This window comes from Sus scrofa, chromosome 14 (genome assembly GCF_000003025.6).
Source record: "Sus scrofa isolate TJ Tabasco breed Duroc chromosome 14, Sscrofa11.1, whole genome shotgun sequence".
Classification (NCBI taxonomy): Eukaryota; Metazoa; Chordata; class Mammalia; order Artiodactyla; family Suidae; genus Sus; species Sus scrofa.
Window position 1 is genome coordinate 47701657 of NC_010456.5, and position 25570 is coordinate 47727226.

Consider the following 25570-nt stretch of genomic DNA (forward strand, 5'->3'; position numbering starts at 1 on the left):
ATTCTTTTACATGTGGCTGTCCAGTTTTTTGGAACAGCACCACTTATTGAAGGAACTGTGTTTTCTCCATTGTATATTCTCACCTCCTTTGTCATAGATTAGTTGAATAGGTGTGTGGGTTTAATTCTGGGCTTTCTGTCCTATTCTTTCTATCCTGATCTATATTTCTGGTTTTTGTGCCAGTACCACACTGTGTTGATGCCTGTAGCTTTGTAGTATAGTCTGAAGACAGGGAGCCAGATTCCTCCAGCTCCAGTTTTCTTTATCTGGGTGGCTTCAGCTATTCTAGTTTTTTTGTGCTTCCAAACAAACTTTAAAATATTTTATTCTAGTTCTGTGAAAAATACCATTGGTAATTTGATAGGGATTGCATTAAATCTGTAGATTGCCTTGGGTAGTATAGTCATTTTAACAATATTGATTCTTCCAATCCAAGAGCATGGTATATCTACATCTGTTTGTATCATCTTTGATTCCTTTCATTAGCATCTTATAGTTTTCAGAGTATAAATGTTTGTCTCTTTAGGTAGGGTTATTCTTAGGTATTTCATTATTTTTGATGTGACAGTAAATGGGATTGTTTTCCTAATTTCTCTTTCTGATCTTTCATTGTTAGTATATAGAAACGCAGTTGATTTCTTTTTTTTTTTTTTTTATTTTCCCACTGTACAGCAAGGGGGTCAGGTTATCCTTACATGTATACATTGCAATTACAGTTTTTCCCCCACCCTTTCTTCTGTTGCAACATGAGTGTCTAGACATAGTTCTCAATGCTATTCAGCAGGATCTCCTTGTAAATCTCTTCTAAGTTGTGTCTGATAAGCCCAAGCTCCCGATCCCTCCCACTCCCTCCCCCTCCCATCAGGCAGCCACAAGTCTCTTCTCCAAGTCCATGATTTTCTTTTCTGAGGAGATGTTCATTTGTGCTGGATATTAGATTCCAGTTATAAGTGATATCATATGGTATTTGTCTTTGTCTTTCTGGCTCATTTCACTCAGTATGAGATTCTCTAGTTCCATCCATGTTGCTACAAATGGCATTATGTCATCCTTTTTTATGGCTGAGTAGTATTCCATTGTGTATATATACCACCTCTTCCGAATCCAATCCTCTGTCGATGGACATTTGGATTGTTTCCATGTCCTGGCTATTGTGAATAGTGCTGCAATGAACATGCGGGTGCAAGTGTCTCTTTTAAGGAGAGTTTTTGTCCGGATAGATGCCCAAGAGTGGGATTGCAGGGTCATATGGAAGTTCTATGTATAGATTTCTAAGGTATCTCCAAACTGTTCTCCATAGTGGCTGTACCAGTTTACATTCCCACCAGCAGTGCAGGAGGGTTCCCTTTTCTCCACAGCCCCTCCAGCACTTGTTCTTTGTGGATTTATTAATGATGGCCATTCTGACTGGTGTGAGGTGATATCTCATGGTAGTTTTGATTTGCATTTCTCTTATAATCAGCGATGTTGAGCATTTTTTCATGTGTTTGTTGGCCATCTGTATATCTTCTTTGGAGAAATGTCTATTCAGGTCATTTGCCCATTTTTCCATTGATTGATTGGTTTTTTTGCTGTTGAATTATATAAGTTGCTTATATATTCTAGAGATTAAGCCCTTGTCAGTTGCATCATTTGAAACTATTTTCTCCCATTCTGTAAGTTGTCTTTTTGTTTTCTTTTGGGTTTCCTTTGCTGTGCAAAAGCTTTTCAGTTTGATGAGGTCCCATGGGTTTATTTTTGCTCTAATTTCTATTGCTTTGGGAGACTGACCTGAGAAAATATTCATGATGTTGATGTCAGAGAGTGTTTTGCCTATGTTTTCTTCTAGGAGTTTGATGGTGTCCTGTCGTATATTTAAGTCTTTCAGCCATTTTGAGTTTATTTTTGTGCATGGTGTGAGGGTGTGTTCTAGTTTCATTGCTTTGCATGCAGCTGTCCAGGTTTCCCAGCAATGCTTGCTGAATAGACTTTCCTTTTCCCATTTTATGTTCTTGCCTCCCTTGTCAAAGATTAATTGACCATAGGTGTCAGGGTTTATTTCTGGATTCTCTATTCTGTTCCATTGGTCTGTCTGTCTGTTTTGGTACCAGTACCACACTGTTTTGATGACTGTGGCTTTGTAGTATTTCTTGAAGTCTGGGAGAGTTATGCCTCCTGCTTGGTTTTTGTTTCTCAGGATTGCTTTGGCGATTCTGGGTCTTTTGTTGTTCCATATAAATGTTTGGATTGTTTGTTCTAGTTCTGTGAAAAATGTCATGGGTAATTTGATAGGGATTGCATTGAATCTGTAGATTGCTTTGGGTAGTATGGCCATTTTTACAATATTGATTTTTCCAATCCAGGAACATGGAATATCTTTCCATTTCTTTACATCTTCTTTGATTTCTTTGATTAAGGTTTTATAGTTCTCAGCGTATAGGTCCTTTACCTCTTTGGTCAGGTGTATTCCGAGGTATTTGATTTTGTGTGGTACAATTTTAAAAGGTATCGTATTTTTCTATTCCTTTTCTAATGTTTCATTGCTGGTATACAGAAATGCAACTGACTTCTGAATGTTAATCTTATATCCTGCCACTTTGCTGAATTTATTAATCAGTTCAAGGAGTTTGGGGGTTGAGTCCTTACGGTTTTCTAGTTATAGAATCATGTCATCTGCATACAGTGACAGTTTGATCTCTTCTCTTCCTATATGGATGCCTTTTATTTCTTTTGTTTGTCTAATTGCTGTGGCTATGACTTCCAAAACGATGTTGAAGAGCAGTGGTGAGAGTGGGCATCCCTGTCTTGTTCCAGATTTGAGTGAGAAGGCTTTCAGTTTTTCCCCATTGAGTATTGTATTTGCTGTGGGTTTATCATAAATGGCTTTGATTATATTCAGGAATGTTCCCTCTATACCCACTTTGGCGAGGGTCTTGATTATGAATGGATGTTGAACTTTGTCAAATGCTTTTTCTGCATCTATTGAGATGATCATATGATTTTTGACTTTTTTTTTGTTAATGTGGTGTATGATGCTGATTGATTTGCGTATGTTGAACCATCCTTGTGAACCTGGGATGAACCCAGCCTGGTCATGGTGTATAATTTTTTTGGTATGTTGTTGGATTCGGTTGGCTAAGATTTTGTTGAGAATTTTTGCATCTATATTCATCAATGATATTGGCCGATAGTTTTCTTTTTTGGTGGTATCTCTGCCTGGTTTTGGAATGAGGGTGATGGTGGCCTCATAGAATGTCTTTGGGAGTATTCCTTCTTCTTCAACCTTTTGAAAGAGTTTAAGGAGGATGGGCACCAATTCCTCTTTATATGTTTGATAGAATTCACCTGTGAAGCCATCTGGTCCTGGACTTTTATTTGTAGGGAGTGATTTTATGACCTCTTCAATAGAAATGCAGTTGATTTCTATGTATTAACTTTGTATCCTGCAATTTTACCATATTCATTGATGAACTCTAACAGTTTTCTGGTAGTGTCTTTAGGATTTTCTAGGCATGGTGTCATGTCATCTGCAAACAGTGATAGTTTTACTGCTTCCTTTCCAATTTGGATTCCTTTTATTTCTTCGTCTTCTCTGATTGTTGTGGCTAGGACTTCCTAAACTATGTTGAATAGTAGTGGCGAGAGTGGGCATCCCTGTACTGTTCCCAATCTTAGCAGGAATTCTTTCAGCTTTTTACCATTGAGAATGATGTTAGTTATATGTTTGTCAAATATACGGTCTTCATTATGTTGAGATAGGTTCCCTCTATGCCCACTTTCTGGAGTGTTTTTTATCAGAAATGGGTGTTGGATTTTGTCAAAAGCTTTTTCTGCATCTATTGAGAGGATCATATGGTTTTTATTTTTCAGTCTGTTAACGTGTATCACACTGATTGATCTGTGGATATTGAAAAATCCTTGCATCCCTGGGATAAACCCCACTTGATCATGGTGTACGATCCTTTTAATGTATTGCTGGATTTGGTTTGCTAGTATTTTGTTGAGGATTTTTGCATCTATGTTCATCAGTGAAATTGGTCTGTAATTTTCTTTTTTGTTGTATCTTTGTCTGGTTTTGGTATCAGGGTGATGGTGGCCTCATAGAATGCATCTGGGAGTGTTCCTTCCTCTGCAGTTTTTTGGACTAGTTTCAGGATAGGTGAATGTTTGATAGAATTTACCTGTGAAGCCATCTGGTCTTGGACTTTGGCTTGATGGAAGTTTTTTAATCACAGTTTCAATTTCAGTGCTTGTAATTGGTCCATTCATCTTTTCTGTTTCATCTTGGTTTAGTCTTGGAAGATTGTACTTTTCTAAGAATTTGTCCATTTCTTCTAGGTTATCTGTTTTATTGGCATGTAGTTGCTTATAGTAGTCTCTTATGAGTCTTTGCATTTCTGTGATGTCCATTGTAGCTTCTCCTTTTTCATTTCTAATTTTATTGATTTGAGTCCTCTCTCTTTTTTTGATGAGTCTAGCTAAGGGTCTATCAATTTTGTTGATCTTTTCAAAGAACCAGCTTTTAGTTTCATTGATCTTTCCTATGGTTTTCTTCATTCCTCTTTCTTTCTTTCTTTCTTTCTTTCTTTCTTTCTTTCTTTCTTTCTTTCTTTCTTTCTTTCTTTTTTTTAAGGGCCACATGCACAGCATATGGAGGTTCTCAGGCCAGGGGTCAAATCGGGCTGTAGCTGCTGGCCACAGCCACAGCAACAGGGGATCTGAGCCAAGTCGGCAACCTACACCACAGCTCATGGCAATGCTGGATCTTTAACCCACTGAGCAAGTCCAGGGATCGAACCTGTGTCCTCATAGTCAGATTTGTTTCCACTGAGCCATGATGGGAACTCCCTCTATTTCATTTATTTCTGCCCTGATCTTTCTTATTTCTTTCCTGTGCTAACTTTGGGTTTTTTCCTGTTTTCCTTTCTCTGATTGCCCTAGGTATAAAGTTAGGGTGTTTATTTAAGACTTTTCTTGTTTCCTTAGGTAGGCTTGTATTGCTATAAACTTCCCTCATAGAACTGCTTTTGCTAAATCCCATAGGTTTTGGATTATTGTGTCTTTATTGTCATTTGCTCCTAGGTATTTTCTTTTTGTCTTTTTAGGGCCACACCCATGGCATATGGAGGTTCCCAGGCTAGGGGTTGAATTAGAGCTGTAGCTGCTGGCCACAGCCACAGCAAAGTGAGATCTGAGCCATGTCTGAAACCTACACCACAGGTCATGGCAATGCCAGATCCTTAACCCACTGAGCGAGGCTAGGGATTGTACCTGCATCCTCATGGATGCTAGTCAGCTTTTTTTCCACTGAGCCATGATGGAAACTCCAGTTTCCAGGTATTTTTTAATTTCCTCTTTGATTTCTTCAGTGAGCCATTGGTTGTTTAGGAGTATGTTGTTTAGTCTCCATGTATTTGTGTTTTTTGCAGTTTTTTCTTGTTGATTTCTGGTCACATAGCATTGAGTCAGAAAAAATGCTTGATATGATTTCAATTTTCTAAAATTTACTGAGTCTTGATTTGTGGCCCAAAATGTGATCTATCCTAGAGAATGTTCCATGTGCACTTGAGAGGAACTTGTATTCTGCTGCTTTTGGATGGAATGTTGTATAAATATCTGTTAAGTCCATCTGATCTAAGTGCATCATTTAAATCCTGTGTTTCCTTGTTGATTTTCTGTCTGAATGATCTGTCCATTGCTGTAAGTGGGGTGTTAAAGTCCCCCACTTACTTTTCTGTTATTTTCAATTTCCCCTTTTAAAGTTGTTAGCAGTTGCCTTATATATTGGGATGATTCTATGTTGGGAGCATATATATTTACAATTGTTATGTCTTCTTCTTGGATTGCTCCTTTGGTCATTATGTGATGTCCTTCTTTGTCTCTTATAATAGTCTTTATTTTAAGGTCTGTTTTGTCTGATATGAGTATTGCTACTTCAGCTTTCTTTAGATTTCTGTTTGCATGGAATATTTTCTTCCATCCTCTCACTTTCAATTTGTATGTGTCTCTAGAACTGAAGTGGGTCTCTTGAAGACAGCATATATATGGGTCTTGTTTTTATATCCATTCAGCCAGTCTATGTCTTTTGGCTGGGGCATTTAGTCCATTTACATTTAAGGTAATTATTGATATGTATGTTCTTATTGCCATTTTATTAATTGCTTTGGACTTCTTCCCTTCTTCTCTTGTTCTCTTCTCTTATGGTTTGATGACTATCTTTAATGTTGAGTTGGATTGCTTTTTCTTATTTGTGTCTATATCTATTGCAGATTTTTGGTTTGCAGTTACCATGAAGCTATGATATAGGAGTCTCTCTCTATATATATACAAGATTGTTTCATGTTGTTGGTCTCTTAATTACAAGTGCATCTCCAGTATTTTTCATTTGTACCCTCCTCTTCTCACAATTTCTGGTTTTGGTAGCACATTTGTGTGTGGATGATTTTCTACCTTTACTATATGTATGCCTTTACTGGCGAGCCTTGTTGTTTGTAAAATTTTTGTTTCTAGTTGTGGCCTTTTCTTTACCACCTAGAGAAGTTCCTTTAGTATTTGTTGTAAAGCTGGTTTAGTGGTGCTAAATTCTCTTAGCTTTTGCTTGTTTGTAAAGCTTTTGATTTTTCCTTCAAACCTGAAAGAGAGCCTTGCTGAGTGCATAAGTTTGGTTGGAGGTTTCTTTCCTTTCATCACTTTAAGTATATTGCGCCACTCCCTTCTGGTCTGTAAAGTTTCTGCTGAAAAATCAGCCAGTAACCTTATCAGGGTTCCTTTGTATGTTATTTGTTTCTTTTCCCTAGTAGCTTTCAATATTTTTTCTTCATCTTTAATTTTGGTCAGCTTGATTAATATGTGTCTCGGGGTATTCCTCCTTGGGTTTATTTTATATGGTACCTGGCCCTTTCTCTCTCTCTTCTCCTTCTGGCACCCCTATAATACGGATGTTGGTGTGTTTAACATTGTCTCAGAGTTCTCTGAGACTGTCTTCATTTCTTTTCAATCTTTTTTTCTCTTTTCTGTTCTGCATCAGTGATTTCCTCTGGTCTTGTCTTCCATCTCGCTTATTTGTTCTTCTGCCTCCTCTTGGTTTCTTCTAGTGGATTTTTTATTTCAGTTCTGTTTTGCACCTCTGCTTGCTTAATCTTTAAATCTTCTATTTCTTTGCTCAGTGTTTCCTGTAATTTATCAATCTTTGCCTCCAATTTATTTCCAAGGTCTTGAATCATCTTTACTATCATTAATCTAAAGTCTTTTTCATGGAAGTTGATAATCTCCAGATCACTTAGCTGCTTTTCTTTGGTTTTTTTTCTTGTTCCCTTATCTGAGTTGTAATTCTCTGCCTTTTCATTTTGTATAAATTTTTGGTGTGGTCTCCTTTTTGCAGCAATAGCATTATAGGCTGTATTGCTTCTGATGTCTGCCTCCCTTGTGGCTGAAGTTGGTATGGGTGCTTGCTGCAGGCTTCCTGATGGGAGGGACTGGTGCCTGCCCACTGGTAGGTGGAGTTGAGTCTTATCCCTCTGGTGGCTGGGGCTTTGTCTCTCGGTGTGATTAGAGACGCTGTGTGCCTGGGGTAGGGGATCTTTAAGTAGCCTGCTTGCTAATGAGTGGTGCTGTGTTCCCACCTGGTTTGTTGTTTGACCTGGGGCTTCTCAGCCCTGATGGGTGGGGCCAGATTTTTCCAAAACAGCCGCTCTAGAGGAGGTCACACTGATGATTATTTCTGCGATCTTTGCCTCCAATGTCCTTCCCCCACAACAAGCCACAGACACCCCCTGTTTTCTCAGGAGATCCTCCAAGAACTTCAGGCAGGTCTGTCCCAGATTCCTATGTGGTCTCTGCTTTGCCCTGGGACCCAGTGCACATGGAATCCTGTGTGTCCCTTTCAAGAGTGGAGTCTCTGTTTCCTCCAGTCCTATGGAGCTCCTGCACACATACCCCACTGGCCTTCAACACCAAATGCTCTGGGGGCTCCTCCTCCCAATACCAGATCCCAGGGGACCTGATGTGGGGCTCAGAACTCTCTCTCCTGTGGGTGAGCCTCTGCAATAGTTACTTTCTAGTCTATGGGCCGCCCATCTGGCAGGTATGGAGTTGCTTATATTGCATAATCGTCCCTCCTACCATCTTGATATGGCCTCCTCTTTGTCTTTTGGAATAGGATATTTTTTTTATAGTTTTCAGTCTATTTTCTTGAAGGTTGTTCAGCAGTTGGTTGTAATTTTGTTGCTTTTTTGAGAGAATTGAGCTTCAATCCTTCTATTCCACCATCTTAATCCCATCTATGAAAGGTAAACTATTTTGAATGTGGAAGTGGCTATTTTAAAGTTTGAAGTGAAGTAAGAAGCTGACTCCCCAGTGCTATGAGTGGGCCACATAGAGGAGGAGCTGTGGCTGTCCCCTCAATGTCTGGAAAGGACTGGCCCCTGTGCTGAGGGTCACTAAAGAGAGGGCCTGGTTCTGAGACCTGCTCAGCCTGAGGTGCTGTCTATGTGGTGTGGCTGGTTCTGAGCCAGAGGGGCTCCCAGGAGAGCCCAGCACTCCCATTGAGGTTCCTAGGGGCCTTGCTCTTGGTCTTGGAGTCTGAGATGGCTGTGCGCCTTCCAGAATGACTGCCTCTGAGTCAGGCAGTCCCGGCCTGAATCTCAGCGCCTTCCTGCCACTAGGAGGCCGCTCTCCTGATCCTACATGGGAGGGGAGGAAGAGACCCTGCTGACCCTGATGTGTCCATGGCGTCAGCTGCTGGCCACACAGGGGGGCTCAGAGAACCATGACTCTACAGTTTTCTCCTATTCACTGCCTTTGGTGCCAAAGACCCGTGATTGGCAGGTCCACAGTGATGCTGGCCCTGTGAGGATCCTTGTGGTGGGGTAGATGGTGGGGCAGCCTCAGCCCTGGCCACCTGACCTGGGAGCCCTGACGCTGAGAGCCACTGCAGGCCAGTCACGTGGCCATCAGCCCCCTGGCAGGTCTGGCTGGCTGAAGGCGGAAACATGGCCCTTCCTCTACCCCCCACCTCCATCCCGTGAGCAGGGTCACCAGGACCTGCTATGTGCCAGTGGCTGGAGACAGTCGTTGAACTGGACCTCTTGGCCCAGGGCACTCGCCTGGCCCAAACCACCAGGCATTTGGCTCATGTCGCCACCTCCTCTGTGACTCCAAGGGCTGCCCACCCGATGTCCAGCAGTTCTCTGGCACCTTCCTCAGGGTCCAGCTAGGACGGAAGTGACCGTGCAAGAGACAAGGTTTCCAAGCAGCCGCTGAAGGGCCCTGAGGGGTCCAGGCTGTGCAGACCTTCCTAGAGCTTGAGAGGCTTCCCGGGCCACACACTGGCAGGCACTAGACCCAGGCTGCTGCCTGCAAGCCCTGCTGGCCCACCCACACTGGGGAGCAGTGAGGTCATCATGGAGATTAGGATTAGGACCAGCAAAAGCGATTAGCATTTGTCCTCATTCCTCCAGGCTATAGCTGGGCAAGGTTTCCAGCTTGGACACACTCTGCATCTGTCCCGTGCGACCCGTGGCAGGGTGACCAGCAGCCACTCCCCTTGGAGCTCACACAGCCTGGCCCTGACACACTTCCCCAGGTGGGCAGCCCTCGTGGCCCCATCACAGACCCAGCTTCTGGGAAGGGAGAGTCCCTAATGGACAGTCCAGTGCAGGAGTGGGGGCCGTCTTTTCCATCTTGGGCTTTTTGCTTCTCACTCGGCTTTGGGCATCTCATCCCTGTGCCTCCCCGCCGCCCCCCGTGGCCGAGAAAACTGAACCACCCACAGGACCCAGGACCTCTTCATCTGGGGACCCTCTTGACGGCCCTGGGGTTGGGAGGAAGGGGTGGTGCTGGGAGGTAGAACCCTGTTCCCAACCAGAGGACGGTCACCCCAGCGGGTCACAGAATTGGGGACTCTGCAGGAGTCCTGGGGTTCAGCCCTCTGTTTACCTCATGAGAACACCAGGAGGTTATGGGCCTGCCCCAGGGTGGGCAGTGAGACAGCACCATGAGGGGCCTGGATGTTGGCCCAGTGCGGTGGGTGAGGGGTTTGGGGCCGCCCGAGGCTCTGCTCCTGTTTAGGGCTAGCATTAGCTGAGGGTTGTGGCAGTGCCTCAGGGGCGATGTGACCATGTCCAGGGCCAGGGTCATCCAGGCCCTCCCTGGGCCCCTGGGAGCCACCACCAGCCATCCACCCCTCCCTGGGCCCCAGGATTAATCCAGCTTAGTGAGCACGCAGTGCACAGCTCAGCTCAGCATTCCAGGGCACTGTCTGGGGTGGGGCCTGGAGAAGGGCGGCAGCCTCAGGGGAAAGCAGCGCAGTTGGGGATGGACACCAGGTAGGCACCTTGGGGCAGAGGGGCAGGTGGGCTCTGCACAGCACACAGGATGACCAGGGCTGCTCATCTCCTGCAGATGACCCCCCGCCACAATTGGCAGCAGAAAAAGCTCTGGTCCAGCCATTTGGGCCTCTAGATATTGGGATACAACTGCTCCCACCATTCCCCCCTCTTCAGACAATGCTGACACTGTCTGATCTTCATGTCCCCAGCCCAGCCACATGTGGCCCGAATGAGGCCCCAGCTGTCCTGGGGATTTGACTTCCTGTCCCTCTGCTGCTTCACATCAGCCTGTCCTGCAGTGGCAGCAAGCCACAGGCCCCCGAGTTGTCAGCCAGCAGGCCTGGGTATGTGAGCAACAGCCTCAGCGGCAGGGCCGGCTTCTAGGAGGCAGGTGGGGCCGAGGCAGGACCGGGTCCCATTGCCTGAACAGGGTTGTTCCCCAACATCCTTGTTAGTGAGTGTCTCTAGGAGCCCAGATCCATTCTGGAAAGGCCACGGGATCCCCTGCCACATCCAGGGGCACCCAGACAGGGATGAGGATCTAGAGTGACAAGATGAAACATGATGGCACAGGTTCTCTGCCCTGGGAGGCTTGCAGGTGGGGTCCGTAGGGACTTGGACCCTGGCCCTGCACACACGGCCGTGTGGCCTTGCGTGGGTTCCCTGGCCTTCCTGTGCCTCCATCCCCTCCTCGGGTGCGCTGTTAAAACATCTGCCTCAGTGCCCATGAGAGTGGCCCTGACAGCCCTGCCCTCTGCAGTGTGTGGTCTGAGGGCAGGGATTGGAGGGCAATAGAGTAAGCAGGTGTGTTTGGGGTTGAGCCAGAGAAGGAGGACGACACCAGGCCACCTGTGAGGGAGAGCATGGGGGAGGCAGGGCCTGGGGAGGAGTGTGGAGAGGACTTGGGAGAAGGTCTGTGTGTGAGAGGCTGTCGGCTGTCCCAGGAAATATAACGAACACTCCATTTTCTCTTAGAAGAAAAAATGGTCATTCCTCTAGTGTTTAGAGCTTCATAAATGTCAAGGGTAGGAGGAAGGGAGCCTGACTCATCTTCGCACCAAGATCATCTTTCCCTCTTTGCTTTTTTTTAAGTTTAATTTTTTTAATTGAAGTATAGTTAATTTACAATGTTGTATTAATTTCAAGTGTACAGCAAAGTGATTCAGTTGTACATATATATGCTTTTTTAGATTCTTTTCCCTTATCAATTATCACAAGATATTGAGTATAGTTGCCTGTGCTATATATATAGTAGGTCCTTGTTGGGTATCTGTCCCTCTTTGCTTTTGCAGCCTGGAAGTTCAGGGGCCATGCAGTGCCCTCTGAGTTTACGGAAATTATTTACCATGACCTTTAGCTACTATTTTATACAGTTGTTTATGGTTCTTTTACAAGCTTTGTTTTAAATGCCATGCATAATACGACAGCAAAGTATCCATCTGTGTTAAATAGGCAGAGAGACGACTGCAGGAGCTGTAGAGGGTTGGCAGGGAGTGACGGCGGCAGGTGGCACTAAGGGAAGGCTAGGGCAGAGGCGAGAAGCCTTGTGCAATCGCATGAAGAATTGGGTGGGGCAGGCCACGTGCACCCATGCGGGGCACCCACAGACCCTAAGAACCGGAAAATTGTGAAGCACCAGTCATGTGTCTCGCCTGTAACAAAGCTCCATGCAACCTCAGCCCCTGTACCCTCTCTCTAAGACAGGAAGGCAAGGGGACGGTGCCTCATGTGGACCTGGGGTCCTGTTCTGCTTACCTCTCCCGGGCAGCCCCTCCTCCCCAGGGCTCCATTTGGGGGGACGGGAGGACCGAGCAAGGTGCTTCCCTGAAGTGGTGCCTGGCACCCACCCAGGGAGATGAGGGTGCTTCCTCCACCAGTGCCAGGCCTCTTGAGCGAGTTTTGGACACCACTGTGCATACAGTTCAGTGGTCTCGAGAGCTGCCTGGCCAGCAGCAGAGTTAACTGGTGCCCCTGCTCTTATGACTCCTTCTTTGGTCAGCAAACAGGTGGCAGGAGCCCAGACTAACCTAAGTGGGCACTGGGGCCAAGCTGAGGGTTGGGGGTGGGGGGAAGCAAGGATGGCATGGACATGGGTCACTTGGGAGTAGCAGCTGGGGATGGATGGAGCTCTGGGTTGAGGACCAGGGGTCTGGGTCTGGTGCCTCCTGCTGTCCCACCTTAGGGCCTCCATTTCACTGCCTATGGGATGGGGGAGGGTCCTGAGGGCCCTCTCATCTCACAGGACTCCTGAAAGGGTGTGCACCATTTCTCAGGTGCCCAGAGGAAACCCTGCCTTCCCACCCCACCGCTACCGCCTTTTAACCTGCTGGTGCAGACCCAGCAGACTCGGCCTGGCTGCCGGGGGTCAAGGAGGTGGCAGTTGCCCTGTCTGCTGTCAGGCCCCCACCCTGAGGCCTGTAGCAATGAGGAAAGGGCAGGGACAGGGCAGAGCTAGAGGCCACTGTGGGGCTCAGAGCGGTGAAGGCTTGACTTCAGGTCCCAAGGTCTCCCAAGACCTACCCGGGGTCTCCACATCACATGGTAGTCAGTGATTGCAGCTCCGCACCAGCACGCGGGCCTTATAGACCCAAAATAGCCCTGCAAAGGCCTTGGATGTGGCCTCTGTCACCTCCAGAGCCTGCTAAGTGCATAAGGAGATTTCTTTCCTTCCCCATGAAAGTCTCTCCCTCCCACCAGCCTGTGCCAGGACACCTGTCAGCACAAATCCCTGCCAATTCTGGAGATGCAGGTTATGGAGACTTAGATGTGGCGGGGCAGGGACCAGACCTGCCAGGGAGGCAGGAGGCCCTTGAAGACGCCTCCTCCCCAGAGCCTTGTGGGGAGAACTGCTGGGAGCTGAGCCTCAGTTTCCTCATCTGTCAAATAGGAAAGATCCCGCTCCCTGCACCTTGGGGATTTTTCTGAGTGAGCTGGGGAGGGACCCCGCAGGGCATGGCTGCTGTGGCTCACAGATGGATCATGGGCTCAGAGGGGCCTTGCAGTTCCTGATCACACACCCTTTTCCACCCACTTGCTGGTTTCCTCGGGCCTCCTTTCCCACATCTTCAGAAAGGCAGCCTGGGGGGAGCCCTGCCCACTCTGCCCAGCGCTGGGGGGTAAGACAAGATGGGATGATGGAGGGACAGTGCCTGGGAGGGCTTGTTAAGTGGGGAGCACCGTGCCCAGGGCCAGCTGAGCAGCCAGCCCTCGGGAGCCCAGTCCAGGGCCCTTTCCACCAAGTCGGGCCAGCACAGGGCTTGGCTCCCTTGTGGGGGGAGAGCCAGTGGGGCCCGGCAGGCAGCCATCCATCTCTGCTCTCCTGAGGGGGTCCAGGACACCCACCCCCCAGTAAGACATTCACTCATCCAGCAAATGCCCTGGAGCAATGGCTGAGTCTGGGGGATTCCATGGGCAGAAGAGAACCAGGCACAGTCACTGGAGAAACTAACTTGCAGACATGAGCTTGGGGAGGCCAGGGTTGGGGGCCAGACTGAGGTGGGTGGGTGCTTTCCCTGGGGGGATGTGGGAGAGGCCTGAGGAGCAGTGGGAAGTGGCAGGTGGATAGGTACATGCTGGGCACTGACTGTGATGGGGGTTGTGTCCATCAATACTCCTTCACCCCAAGCTCCTGTCTCCTCCCTGGCTGCTCCTGACAGCCCTTCAAGGAGTGCTATGTGGTCCCTGTCATAGACGACGGGCCACGTGCCTCTCTCTCTCCAGGAATAAAGTCTCTAACCCTCAGGGTCAGACCGAGTATGATGTATGAGGAGCCCAGCAGTTGCTGGGAAGGGGCATTGGGGAGTAGCAGCCCCAGGCCACTGATGCAGGTTGGGTCAGGAGATGTGTCCTTTCCGACACCATTAAAGGGGTCCAGAAAGGGCAAGTTCAGAGGTGCCCAGCTTGGACCTCGCTGCCATCCAGGGACAGCTGAGGCCCAAACCCTCCTCTCCACTGTGATGACAGGGGCAGAATGACCATCCCCTGCTTCATAAGAGTGTGCTAGGACCACTTATGGACCCAGGAAGCTGAAAAGAATCTGGATGTCATAGTGGGCCACGAGTTTGAAGGGAGATCCTTAAGAGCAGAGTTCATGTGGTACAGCCTTTGAGGTAACTTGGTGGAACGTTCCAGTGCCAGTTCCTCTGCCAGACAAGACCCTTTATCTCTTAACCAGACAGTAGAGAAAGTGGCTTCCCTTCCTTCTGTGCCAAAGCCAGGGTCTGGGCTGAGCTGCCAGGGGCTCATTGGTTTCAGTGGGGACAAGGTGTCGTGACAAACCCCAGGTTGGCACAAGCGAGGATGCAGCAGCTGAGAGCACAGGCCCAGCCCTGAGGAACACCCAGCAACCCAGCTGAGCTGCTGCCAGCGAGGCAACATGACCAGCAACACCGGGGTTTGGTGCTCTTGAATGGCATCCTGACTGTGGGGCATTGACCAGGGCAAATGCCAGGCTTGAGAAATCCGGGTCCCCGTGACCCCACAGAAGCCAAAGGGGCAGCCAAGGTGTTTGTGGCTCACCTGGTAAAAGGAGCAGGAGGAGAGACACCCTGCCCCTCTGCTCATAGGCCATGTCCCCTTCCCAGGCCTGCAGGGACTTCTTGGCACTAGCAGAGACACACAGCCGGAAATGGCAGCGTGCTCTGCAGTATGAGCAGGAGCAGCGCGTCCATCTGGAGGAGACCATCGAGCAGCTGGCCAAGCAGCACAACAGCCTCGAGCGTGCCTTCCGCAGCGCCCCAGGCCGGGCCTCCAACCCCACCAAGAGCTTCAGCGAGGGTGAGTGGGCCAGGATGGCCTCTGTGCACCGTGCACCCCACCCTCAGAGTCCCCTCTGCCAGCTGGCTCAGCTCAGGCAGCTGCCATACGCATACCCCTCACGCCCACATCCAGCTTGCCCTGGTCAACTCTGGCTGCCCATGTGCCCTCGTATCCCCTTCGCCCCCATGATGGGCACAGAGAACCCAACCGTGCCCTCTGGGGCAGGGCTGCCTGGGAACCAGCTGGCCACACACCCAACCTCCGGCTTGGGGTCATGGGTACCCTGGAAAGGGGGTCCATCAGAAAGAGAAGCCAGGCCACAGAGAAACTGACTAGCATGTTTAGCGATCAGAGGAAGCTTCTGGAAGGATGGAGGCTCTGAGTAGGAGGGTGAGAGGAAAGCATGTTCCAGGAAAGGAGCATGAGCACCACAGCTAGGTGACTGGTGTGGGGAGGGGAAGAGGAGCCAGGGGTGCTCAACCCCACGGGCAGCTGTGATTTTTGAAGTTGCAAACTGAGGCGGCAGCTCCATGTGTCTCTAGGAAGCCTCTTAACCACCAAAGGTGAGGACAGTGAGGAAGATGAAGATACCGAGTACTTCGACGCCATGGAAGACTCCACGTCCTACATCACCGTGATCACCGAGGCCAAGGAGGACAGGTGGGCTCACAGGCCAGGCCACTGCCTGGAAGGAACCACTCCTGGGCCAGCCTTGCTCCCCTGTTCCGCTCCATCTGTTATTCTTTGCACTTGGGATTTTTTTTCTTAAGTCTTGTTCCAGATGGTATTTTTGCTTCGACTGGTTCTGTTCTCTCTTAATTCAAAAATGTCCACATAGAGTTTATATCAGGATTTCATTTTAAGTGGAGCTGGAGCACAAGATCCTGGTTGCATCCAGTTCCTGCCCCAGAACCACACAGGGTCCCCACTCTGCCCCCGTGTCAGCCTTCCAGAGCGAACAGAGACACAGAAAGCCCCTTCCATTTTCTATTTCCAAGCCTTTGTTTCATTTTTTCATAAATGCTTGCTCTTTCAGGATCCTTCCAAATATACATTATCATAACCAAGGCAGTTACTAGCACCAAAAGCCACGTTGCCACATGCCCTGCGACCCTTAGGAGGTGCCTGTAGGTGACTGAGCTGGCAGGACACATGTGGAGGGAAAAGAGCGAGACAGTGGGTGGCGGGGCTGCGGTCAGAGGGAGGCACTTGGGGCTTGAGCATAAATTTAATAGAACTGTTGTTTCTCTACTCACCAGGACTATTTATTCTCGTCAGATTGCTTTAGGTCCCAACACTAGAAGGGCTGGCAGGTATGGCAGCACTGGGGGACACAGAAGTACCCCATGCCCCACAGGTGTCAGGCTCCCTGCCATGCCTGGGAAGGAGCCGCCTGAGTCCTGGGGACAGTGACAGAACTGATGCAGCCCAGGCTGCCCACCACCACCACTCTCACCACGAGATGTGACAGAGCCATGTGCTCTGGTGCTCGCCCTCAGGAACCACAGGCTTTCCAGTGGCCTTGCTCTCCAACTCTGTTCCACTGCTGCCCACCCCACCCTGTCTTCCTTCCCTGACCCCTGAAGCCCAGCCTGGCAGGGAGGAGGCCAGTGAAAACCTGTGGCCGCTCCTTTTTTGCCTCCTTTTTTTGACCAGTGTGTTTTCCTGGTTTCTTCCCAGGAAAGGGCTGATTTGGATTCCTTTTGCCCCTCAGGGAGTTTTACATCCTCTTAGCAGAGTGTTTCCCACTCAGAATCCTTTCCCATTTCCCATTATTTTTCAAGTTGAAGTATAGTTGACTTAAAATGTCATGTTTAGTTTTAGGTATATAGCAAAGTGAGTTATACATATATATATTCTTTTTCGTATTCTTTTCCATTATGTTTTATGATAGGATATTGAATATAGTTCCCTGTGCTTCTTATTATTTTTTATATAGTAGTTTGTATCTGCTAATCCCAAACTCCTACTTTCTCCCTCCTGCCTTCCCCTCTGTAACCAAAGTTTGTTTTCTATGTTTATGAGGCTGTTTTGCAAATAGGTTCATTTGTGTCATATTTTAGATTCCACATATAAGTGATAGCATATTTGTCTTTCTCTGACCTACTTCACTTAGTATGGTAATCTCCAGTTGCATCCATGTTGCTGCCAATAGTATTATTTTCATTATTTTATTATTTTTATGGCAGAGTAGTAGTCCATCATATATATATTGAATCTTTATTCATTCATCTGTTGATGGACATTTAGGTTGCTTCCACATCTTGGTTATTGTGAATAGTGCTGCTATGAACACTGCATTTCCCAGTAATATTTTTGAACTGCTTATATTGCTCTCAGATTAGCACAGCTTGGCCATTCTGAACATTCAATTTTATTGCCTGGTAGTGCCACCCTTTGGGCTCTGAGGCCAGGCAGGTCCTGCTCAGGCTCCTTCTGGCTCCTTGCCCAACTCCTCCATACCCCGAGAGCCCCTAGGACCTAGGCTTTGCCTCCTTGTCCCCAACCCTGGCTGCCTTCCATGCCCTGGCAACAGCCCAGGCCCCTCTGCTCCCACCTGACCAGCAAACAGGTGACCCCATGCTCAACACTCTTCAGCTCCCTGGTTCCTGGCACAGCCTCCCACCTCATGCTGCAGCTACACTGGGATAGTGGGCAGGTCCTCTGCTAGGGTGTTCCTTGGCCTGCAGTGCCTTTGCCCTCTCCTCCCCAGAGAGTCAGGTGGGTTCTTCCTATCAGAGGCTGGGCTGCCAGGTGCCTGCCCCTGACCGGGCTGGTCCAGTCACCCCCCACCCCGGGGGCTCCCTCAGCCATAGTGCTCCCTGCTGCTCTGGTCACCATCTCAGCACAAGTCCTCCAGGGCATAGAGATGCATCCAGCCCACTTCCTTCCTTTCGTGAACCCCAGTCCAATGTAGGAATCAGGCCAGCACAGTGAGGACACAGTGGGGTCTATCTGTGACAGAGGGGACCCATGGGGCTCCATGGGCTCTCCCAGAGGTCAACCAGTCCTCAGAAGGGGGTCGTGTGCAGGGACCCTGAAGAGGACTTTGCTGGGCGGCTGCTGCCACAGGGCACAAGTGGGTGGGAGCCCCTCCAAATCAGTGCCCCAGGTCCCTCAGCCCCACCTGAGTCCCAAGCTGGAGATGTCCCCATTGGAGACAAGTCTGCCCCTTGGACCTCAAGGAGGGGGCTGGATAGAAGGTGGCCAGGTCCCCAGGAGTCACCACTTGTAAATAACTTGCCTTCCCTTTTGTGTTTCCCACAGAAAAACTGAGAGTGGGACTACAGGCTCCGTGGAATGGACCTCAGACAATGTGAGTCAGGGGGACCCCCAGGGGGATTAGGAGGGAGGTCAGCACTTGGAGCTTGGAGCTCAGGCCCCCCAGGGTGGGTCCTGCACCCTGGGTACCTTTATCTGAGCTCAGACAGAGCCTGCCCCTCCCGCCAGCAATGTGTGGGTGCAGGTCTTGTCCTCAGACCGTGCTGGATCAGAAGTGAGGGTGCGGCCTCGGGGGCCAAGGAGGCGTTCTGTCCTCTGCTGATGGGCACACTCTGCTTCTCTGGCAGGTGCTAGATGGCGCCTCACTTGTGCCCAAGGGCCCCCCAAAGTCAAGAGGCGTGTCCGCATCCCGGACAAGCCCAACTACAGCCTTAACCTCTGGAGCATCATGAAGAACTGCATTGGCAGGGAGCTCTCCAAGATCCCCATGCCGGTAGGGCGCTGGGGCAGGGCGGCCCCAGAGGGCTGTTTTCCTGTGCATGGATGGGAAGTTATGGTCCGTGGGGAGTACAGGCAGTCCTGGGTGTCACTTTCTCAGGGTGGAAATCCCCCCAGAGCAGAGGTCACAGACTCAGAGAGGAGCCGCCAGAGGGGCTCTGTGCTGACCAGACCTGGGGACCCACGGAGCACCTCCTGCCCTGGTGGGTGGACGTAGCAGGGTCGGGATGGGTGGGGCTGGGTGGAACCAGGTGGGCCCTCCTCTGTGCCTGGTGCTGCCCCAGTGCCCACCCCAGCAAGGTCACCACCCAGCTTGAAGGGCTGGCTTTCTCATGCTGCTGGGCTAGAGTGGCATCTCCATGGAGGGAAGTAGTGGGGAGCTCCAGGCCAGACCTGGTTTCGCTGTGTGATCCAAGAAACTTGCATAAGAGCTCAGAACATGAGGAAGCCCGCTTCACCCATTCACTCACTCATTCGTTCCTTCACTCACTCCCTGATCCCTGATTCATCACTTAAACCAGAGACCCTGGCCTTTGTGGCATTTACATCCTAGGAGGGGAGCCCAGACAGTAATAGAAATCTGGAAGATGCAGCAGGTTAGAAAGTGATGAGAGTTGAAAACAGGCAGAAAATGTAGAGGGAACAGCAGGAGGGGCCGGGAGGCAGGCAAGCAAATGGGGCTACGGTTTTAGGTGAAGGTGGTCTGAGCAGCGAAGTCCCTGTCTGATAAAAGCAAGGCCGCCCAAGGCTGCCGTGCCAATGGAGCCCAGGTCTGTGCTGGGAGTGGAGGACGGCCTGTGAGACCCCTAACCTGACCCACCCACCTGCCCACAGGTCAACTTTAACGAGCCCCTGTCCATGCTCCAGCGGCTGACAGAGGACCTGGAGTACCACCACCTGCTGGACAAGGCAGTGCACTGCACCAACTCCGTGGAGCAGATGTGCCTGGTAGCGGCCTTCTCCGTGTCCTCCTACTCCACCACCGTGCACCGCATCGCCAAGCCCTTCAACCCCATGCTGGGCGAGACCTTCGAGCTGGACCGTCTGGATGACATGGGCCTGCGCTCCCTCTGCGAGCAGGTAAGGCCTGCACACTCCTGCCAGGCCTGGGGGTCAGAGCCAGAGAAATGAGACAGGACCTCTGGCCCAAGGGGCCATCAAGACGAGGTCCAGCTGGGCCTCTTGCAGCAGGGACAGGTCAGGAGTATGCCATGGAGCAGGCCTCCTGGGGACAGTGAGGGCCATGTAGGAGGGTAGCTGGGTGAGGTCAGTTTCATGGCATGGGGCAGAGGAAGACTCCCCTTGGCCAGGAGGTGGGGAGGGGGTACCTGTAGGGCACCATCAGAGAGTTGAGTGCCCCATGGGGCCACTGTCAGTGACAATGGATGCCAGGAATGTGAGGAGCCCCAGGTCCTATCCTAGGCCAGGGCTCAGCTGGCCTCCATCCTCTCCATCCCTTCTCCAGGCCTTCCTGGCAGAGACATGTGTTCTCCCCACAGGGCAGAGCCAAAACTGGGCCCCCAGGCTGGGAGCCTCAGCAATGGCATCTCAGCCCAAGCCCCTGGCATCCTTGTCTGAAGGGTGATTCTGTTGGTGCTTCACTGGCTGCTGGGAGGACCTAGGAGGCACTGCACGAAGGTGCCCAGGATAGATTCTGGGTCGGGATGCCAATGAGTGCCTCCTGTTTATTGGGTGCTGCTCTGGGCCCGAGGGTTGAGCTCAGAAAGCAGACAGCTTGCAATCTGGTGGCTGGTTTCAAAGGCATGCTCTGCCTGTTGTGGGGAACTGTAGGAGGTGGGACCAGAGGCAGTAGGAGGTCAAGCTCAGACACATGTAGAAGGTAGGGATTTGTTGATGCTTTAGATGTGGGGAGGGAGGCTGGGGAAGGCAGCAGGAATGACCCCAGAGTTCCTGGCCTGAACTACTGAGTGAGCGCATTTCTTCATTGAACAGAGCTGATCAAGTATCTGTGATGCGCCAAGGACTGCTCAGGTGTTGAGGGTACAACCAGCTGGGTACCTATTCTCACCAGGCAGAGGGTGGGGAACAAGTACTGTGTATGTGGATGGCTCTGGTTCTTTCAGGAAGGGGTGGTCAAGAGCAGTTAGGCTGACACAGAGCAAGGGAGAAAGAAGACAAGGTCAGAGAAGAGGAGGCAGGCGGCAGGAGGCCTGTGGCTTTTCTCTGAGGGGGAGGTGTCACAGCAGGGCAGAGGGGACAGTTTTATGGGGAGCCCCTCCATGGATGCTTTGGGGAGAGTGCAGCATGGGGTGTAAGGGTGGAACAGGGAGGATGGAGAGGCTTTTGCAACATCCACTGAGGCCTGGAGGCAGGACTGAGGAAGGGGCAGATTCTGGATGATTCTGGATGCTGTTTTGAAGAAAGTACAGCCAGGGTTTGCTAAGGATTAGATAAGGAACGTGAGAAAGAGGGGCTGGGGTAACTCTAGAGCATGTGATGTGAACAGCTGGACTGGCTACATCATCTGCCTGAGAAGGAAGGGATGGCACAGAGCACCAGGGCCAGGTTGCTGGGGTCACGTCCCTGAGTTTGCCCCGGGTGTGTGTGGGGGGGAGAGGGGTGAGTAGTATCGCTGACGGGGAGTGTCAGGAGCTCTGGGTAGTCTGGGGAGCTGTTCAAGTGGAGGTGTGCAGTGAGGCTGGAGCCCACAGCTGCAGTTATTGGCAGGGTTGTGAGACGGGAGGCTGGGAGAGGCTGCCCCTTAACCCTGCGACCAAAGGAGCCACAGGAATGAGGAGGAACAGACAAGGGAAAGTTGATGGTGCTTTCCTGGCCAGTGAAGCTATAGTCAGGGTTGGAGAGAATGGGGCAGAGGTGCTAGGCAGGCAGAGCAGGACACTGGCCTGGACACTGGCGCTGCAGCCAGGCTGGTGGGAGGCAGGGCCCAACTCTGCCCCTTGGTTGAAATGGCTTCCTGGTTCTGGGCCTCCTCAGTGTAACCCAGCACAGATGAAACTTCTTCAGGCGGTGGGCAGGTTAACTAGAAAGTGGGCATGAAGCCCCCGGTAAAGCCTAATGCCCTCCCATAGCCACACCCTTGCTTTCCCGCTGGAGTGCTGTCCTTTCCAGGGCAGGTGGTAGGGGTGGGTGCCTGACGTGTGTCCGTGGCTCCCAGGACCACAGAGCTATTCATATTAGGCTTGGGGTGGGGTTGGGGGCAGGCCTTGGCCGAGTCTAGAAGACGCTCATGTCCTGTGGGTCTGGCCTCAGGTGAGCCACCACCCGCCATCGGCTGCGCACTATGTGTTCTCCAAGCATGGCTGGAGCCTCTGGCAGGAGATCACCATCTCCAGCAAGTTCCGGGGGAAATACCTCTCCATCATGCCGCTAGGTGAGCCAGGGCAGAAAGATGGCTTTGGACGTGTGGGAGGGTTCTGCCAACCCATGAGCCAACCTGGGGCCTCCAGGGACAAAGATAGTCCCCCTGAAGGCCTCCTGGATGCCCCCTGGCCTGTGCCCTGTCCCCAGTCTGCACAAATACTGTTTCTGGTTCTCAGGACCCTGGGACTGTGGGCAGGTGGGGCAAGCTGGCTGGGACCCAGCATGGCATGCCCTGACCTCTGACCTTTTTTATCTGGCCTCCAGGTGCCATCCACTTAGAATTCCAGGCCAGTGGAAATCACTATGTGTGGAGGAAAAGCACCTCAACTGTGCATAACATCATCGTGGGCAAGCTCTGGATCGACCAGGTCAGGGGCACCCCCCGGGGAGGGGCCTTGTGACCTGAGGATCAGCCACTGACCACTCCCATCCCTCACCAGACAGGGGACATTGAGATTGTGAACCACAGGACCAAGGACCGGTGCCAGCTGAAGTTTTTGCCCTACAGCTACTTTTCCAAAGAGATGGCCCGGAAGGTAAGCAAGGCTACCTCTCAGAGCCTCTGGGGAGTTGGGGAACCCAGAGTAGGGCATGTGCCTCCACTGGCCCTGCCAATGTCCACAGGTGACAGGTGTGGTGAGTGACAGCCAGGGCAAAGCCCACTATGTGCTGTCAGGCTCGTGGGATGAACAGATGGAGTGCGCCAAGATCGTGCAAAGCAGCCCCAGTAGCCCCAGCTCAGACGGGAAGCAGAAGACAGTATACCAGACGCTACCAGCCAAGCTGCTGTGGAAGAAGTACCCGTTGCCGTGAGTGGGGCTGCAGGGCAGAGAGCAGGCAGGAATCAGGGAGGGAGCCAAGGAGGGAGTGAGCAGTAGACAGGCAGGCTCCCCACGCAGTGAGCCAGGAATCAAACAGCAGGCACGGGAGGGTTCAGTCCAGGTGTCATGTAGCTGACATCCCAGTGCAGGAGCCAGACACCCAACTGTAAACAAAGGTGACATAATCAGGGGTAGCAAGTCCTAGGCAGAGACCTTAAACAGGCTGATAGGACAAGTCCCCATAGTCCAAAGAGTGAAAAGCAAATGTGAAAAACAATTGCAGGAAACTATAAAAAGTGGCAAAGCCAATTCCAAAGAGAATGAAACAAATTCTACAAAGGAAAAATAAAGTAACTAAGATTGAGAATCCCATGGGAAAGTTTAATAGACAGAAGCCGTTGCCTGAATATAGGTCAGAGGAAGTAATCTTCAGATAGAGACAAGAGCTGAAAAAGACAAGAAGCTGAAGTGAGAAGCCAGCCTCATGGTGACCCTAGCGAGTCCCTGGAGCCTGCGTGGGTGCAGTTAGGGTGCACAGTGTATGTTGAATCTGAGAGCAGGGTCAGCAGGCTTCCAGTCAGAGTCCAGAAGAAAGAGCCTGTATCTGAGGAAAAAAACAGCAGAGAAATTTCCACACCTAAATCTACATAGTGAAACTGCTGAAACTAAATCAGAGAAAATGCTAAGTGGCCAGATTTTAAAAGGATGTTAATTGGAGTTCCCTTGTGGTGCAGCAGGTTAATCCAGCATTGTCACTGCAGGGGTTCAGGTCACTGCTGTGGCACAGGTTCAATCCCTGGCCCAGGAACTTCCACATGCCGTGGATATGGCCTAAAAACAAAAACAAAAACAAAAACAACAATAAAAAGACATTACTTTCTGAGGAACAGCAGACTGACAGCTGTCTCCTCATCAGCAATAATGGGAGTCCAAAGACAGTCAAATGAAATCTTCTATGTGTGAAAAGACTCACTGCCAGCCTAGAATTGATGATACACCCAGCAAGAACATTTTTACAGAAGGAAACTGAAATAGACATTATCAAACCAATAAAAACTCCTTTTGCCACCAGCAGACCTGCACTAAAGGATATAAGCTCCCAGATGGAAGAACCAGTATGTGTGAAGTGAACAAAAACCATGTGAACAGTGAATAAATAAGAAGAATAATGTCCTGTGGGGTTTTAAATCTAAAAAATCTAAACATTAAGTACAATTGCACAATCATGTGAATCAGAAAAGGGATAACTAGATCTGTGGAAGGAAGCTTTTTTTGGAGGCCCTTGTGCTGCCCAAGAAGAGGGTCAGGATGCACACTAGCTTTTGACTATATAAAGTATGCATACAGTAATTCCTAGAATCACCACTACATTAATATGTTTAATTGGAATCCCAGAAGGAAAGGAAAGAAATAAAAATGGAAAAGAGAGAAATAGTTGAAGAAATGATGGAAATAAATTTCCTGGAATAAAGATAAAGAGATGAAAGATCTTGCGATGAAAGGGCCTATTAGAGGTTCCAGAGACGAGAAATAAAGAAAAACTTCTGCCTGGACCACACCATAGTGAAAAATTACGGGTACTGAGGGAAAAAGTCTAATAGCTTCCAAATAAGAAGAGATTTCAGTAGAGAAACATCAGATTTTGTTGTTGTTGCTGTGTTGCTTTTTAGGGCCGCACCTGCTACATATGGAGGTTCTCAGGCTAGGGGTTGAATCAGAGCTACAGGTGCTGGCCTACACCACAGCCTCAGCATCGTGGGATCTGAGCCATATCTGTGACCTACACCACAGCTCACGGCAATGCCGAATCCTTAACCCACTGAGCGACGACAGGGATCAAACCTGCGTCCTCATGGTTGCTAGTCAGATTCGTTAACCACTGAGCCACAACAGGAACTCCAACATCAGATTTTTTAACAGTCAGCAATGGAGTAACAGTTTCAAAGTAATGAAGAAAATGAAACTAGAAGGTAAAATGTTCTGTCCAGCCAAGCTATCATTCAAATATGAGGCTGTGATAAAAAGAAATGTTCTCAGGGGAACAGCCTCAGAAGGTTTGCCACAAAAAAGCCCACAATGAAAACGGTATTGGACACAGCACTTTAGGGGAGAAAACAAATCCAGAAGATGCTTGAGTAGATACATGAAATGAAAGGCTGTGTGTGTGTTTTAAACAAGTACTAAGACCAAAGAAAAACAGAAACTATTCCCACAATAGTCCAGAATTAAAAGTGTTAAAAAAAAAAAAAAAGGAGTTCCCATCGTTAACGAATCCAACTAGGAACCATGAGGTTGCAGGTTTGATCCCTGGCCTTGCTCAGTGGGTTGAGGATCTGGCATTGCTGTGAGCTGTGGTGCAGGTTGCAGACGAGGCTCGGATCCCGAGTTGCTGTGGCTCTGGTGCAGGCCGGAAGCTGCAGCTCTGATTAGATCCCTAGCCTGGGAACCTCCATATGCCGCAGGAAGCGGCCCTAGAAAAAAGCAAAAAGACAAAAAAATAAAATAAAATAAAAATAAAAGTTGAGATAATGTTAACGTGATGGGGTTTGAGAAGACAGAGAAAGCAAGAGATAAGAATGTAGAGACAGATTTTTTAATTAGTAAGAAAATAGTAAAAAGAAA

The 25570-nt window shown here is 49.6% G+C and overlaps 1 protein-coding gene across 1 annotated transcript in view; it reads left to right on the forward strand.

The window, feature by feature from the left end:
* OSBP2 (oxysterol binding protein 2) overlaps window positions 1–25570 on the forward strand; it is a 179907-nt gene that overhangs the window by 143569 nt on the left and 10768 nt on the right. Inside the window, 10 exon segments of the mRNA XM_021072949.1 lie at window positions 14891–15083; window positions 15608–15725; window positions 18333–18381; window positions 18635–18665; window positions 18668–18780; window positions 19620–19865; window positions 22017–22137; window positions 22392–22495; window positions 22568–22663; window positions 22752–22936. Of these exon segments, the coding sequence (XP_020928608.1) occupies window positions 14891–15083; window positions 15608–15725; window positions 18333–18381; window positions 18635–18665; window positions 18668–18780; window positions 19620–19865; window positions 22017–22137; window positions 22392–22495; window positions 22568–22663; window positions 22752–22936 (1256 nt within the window).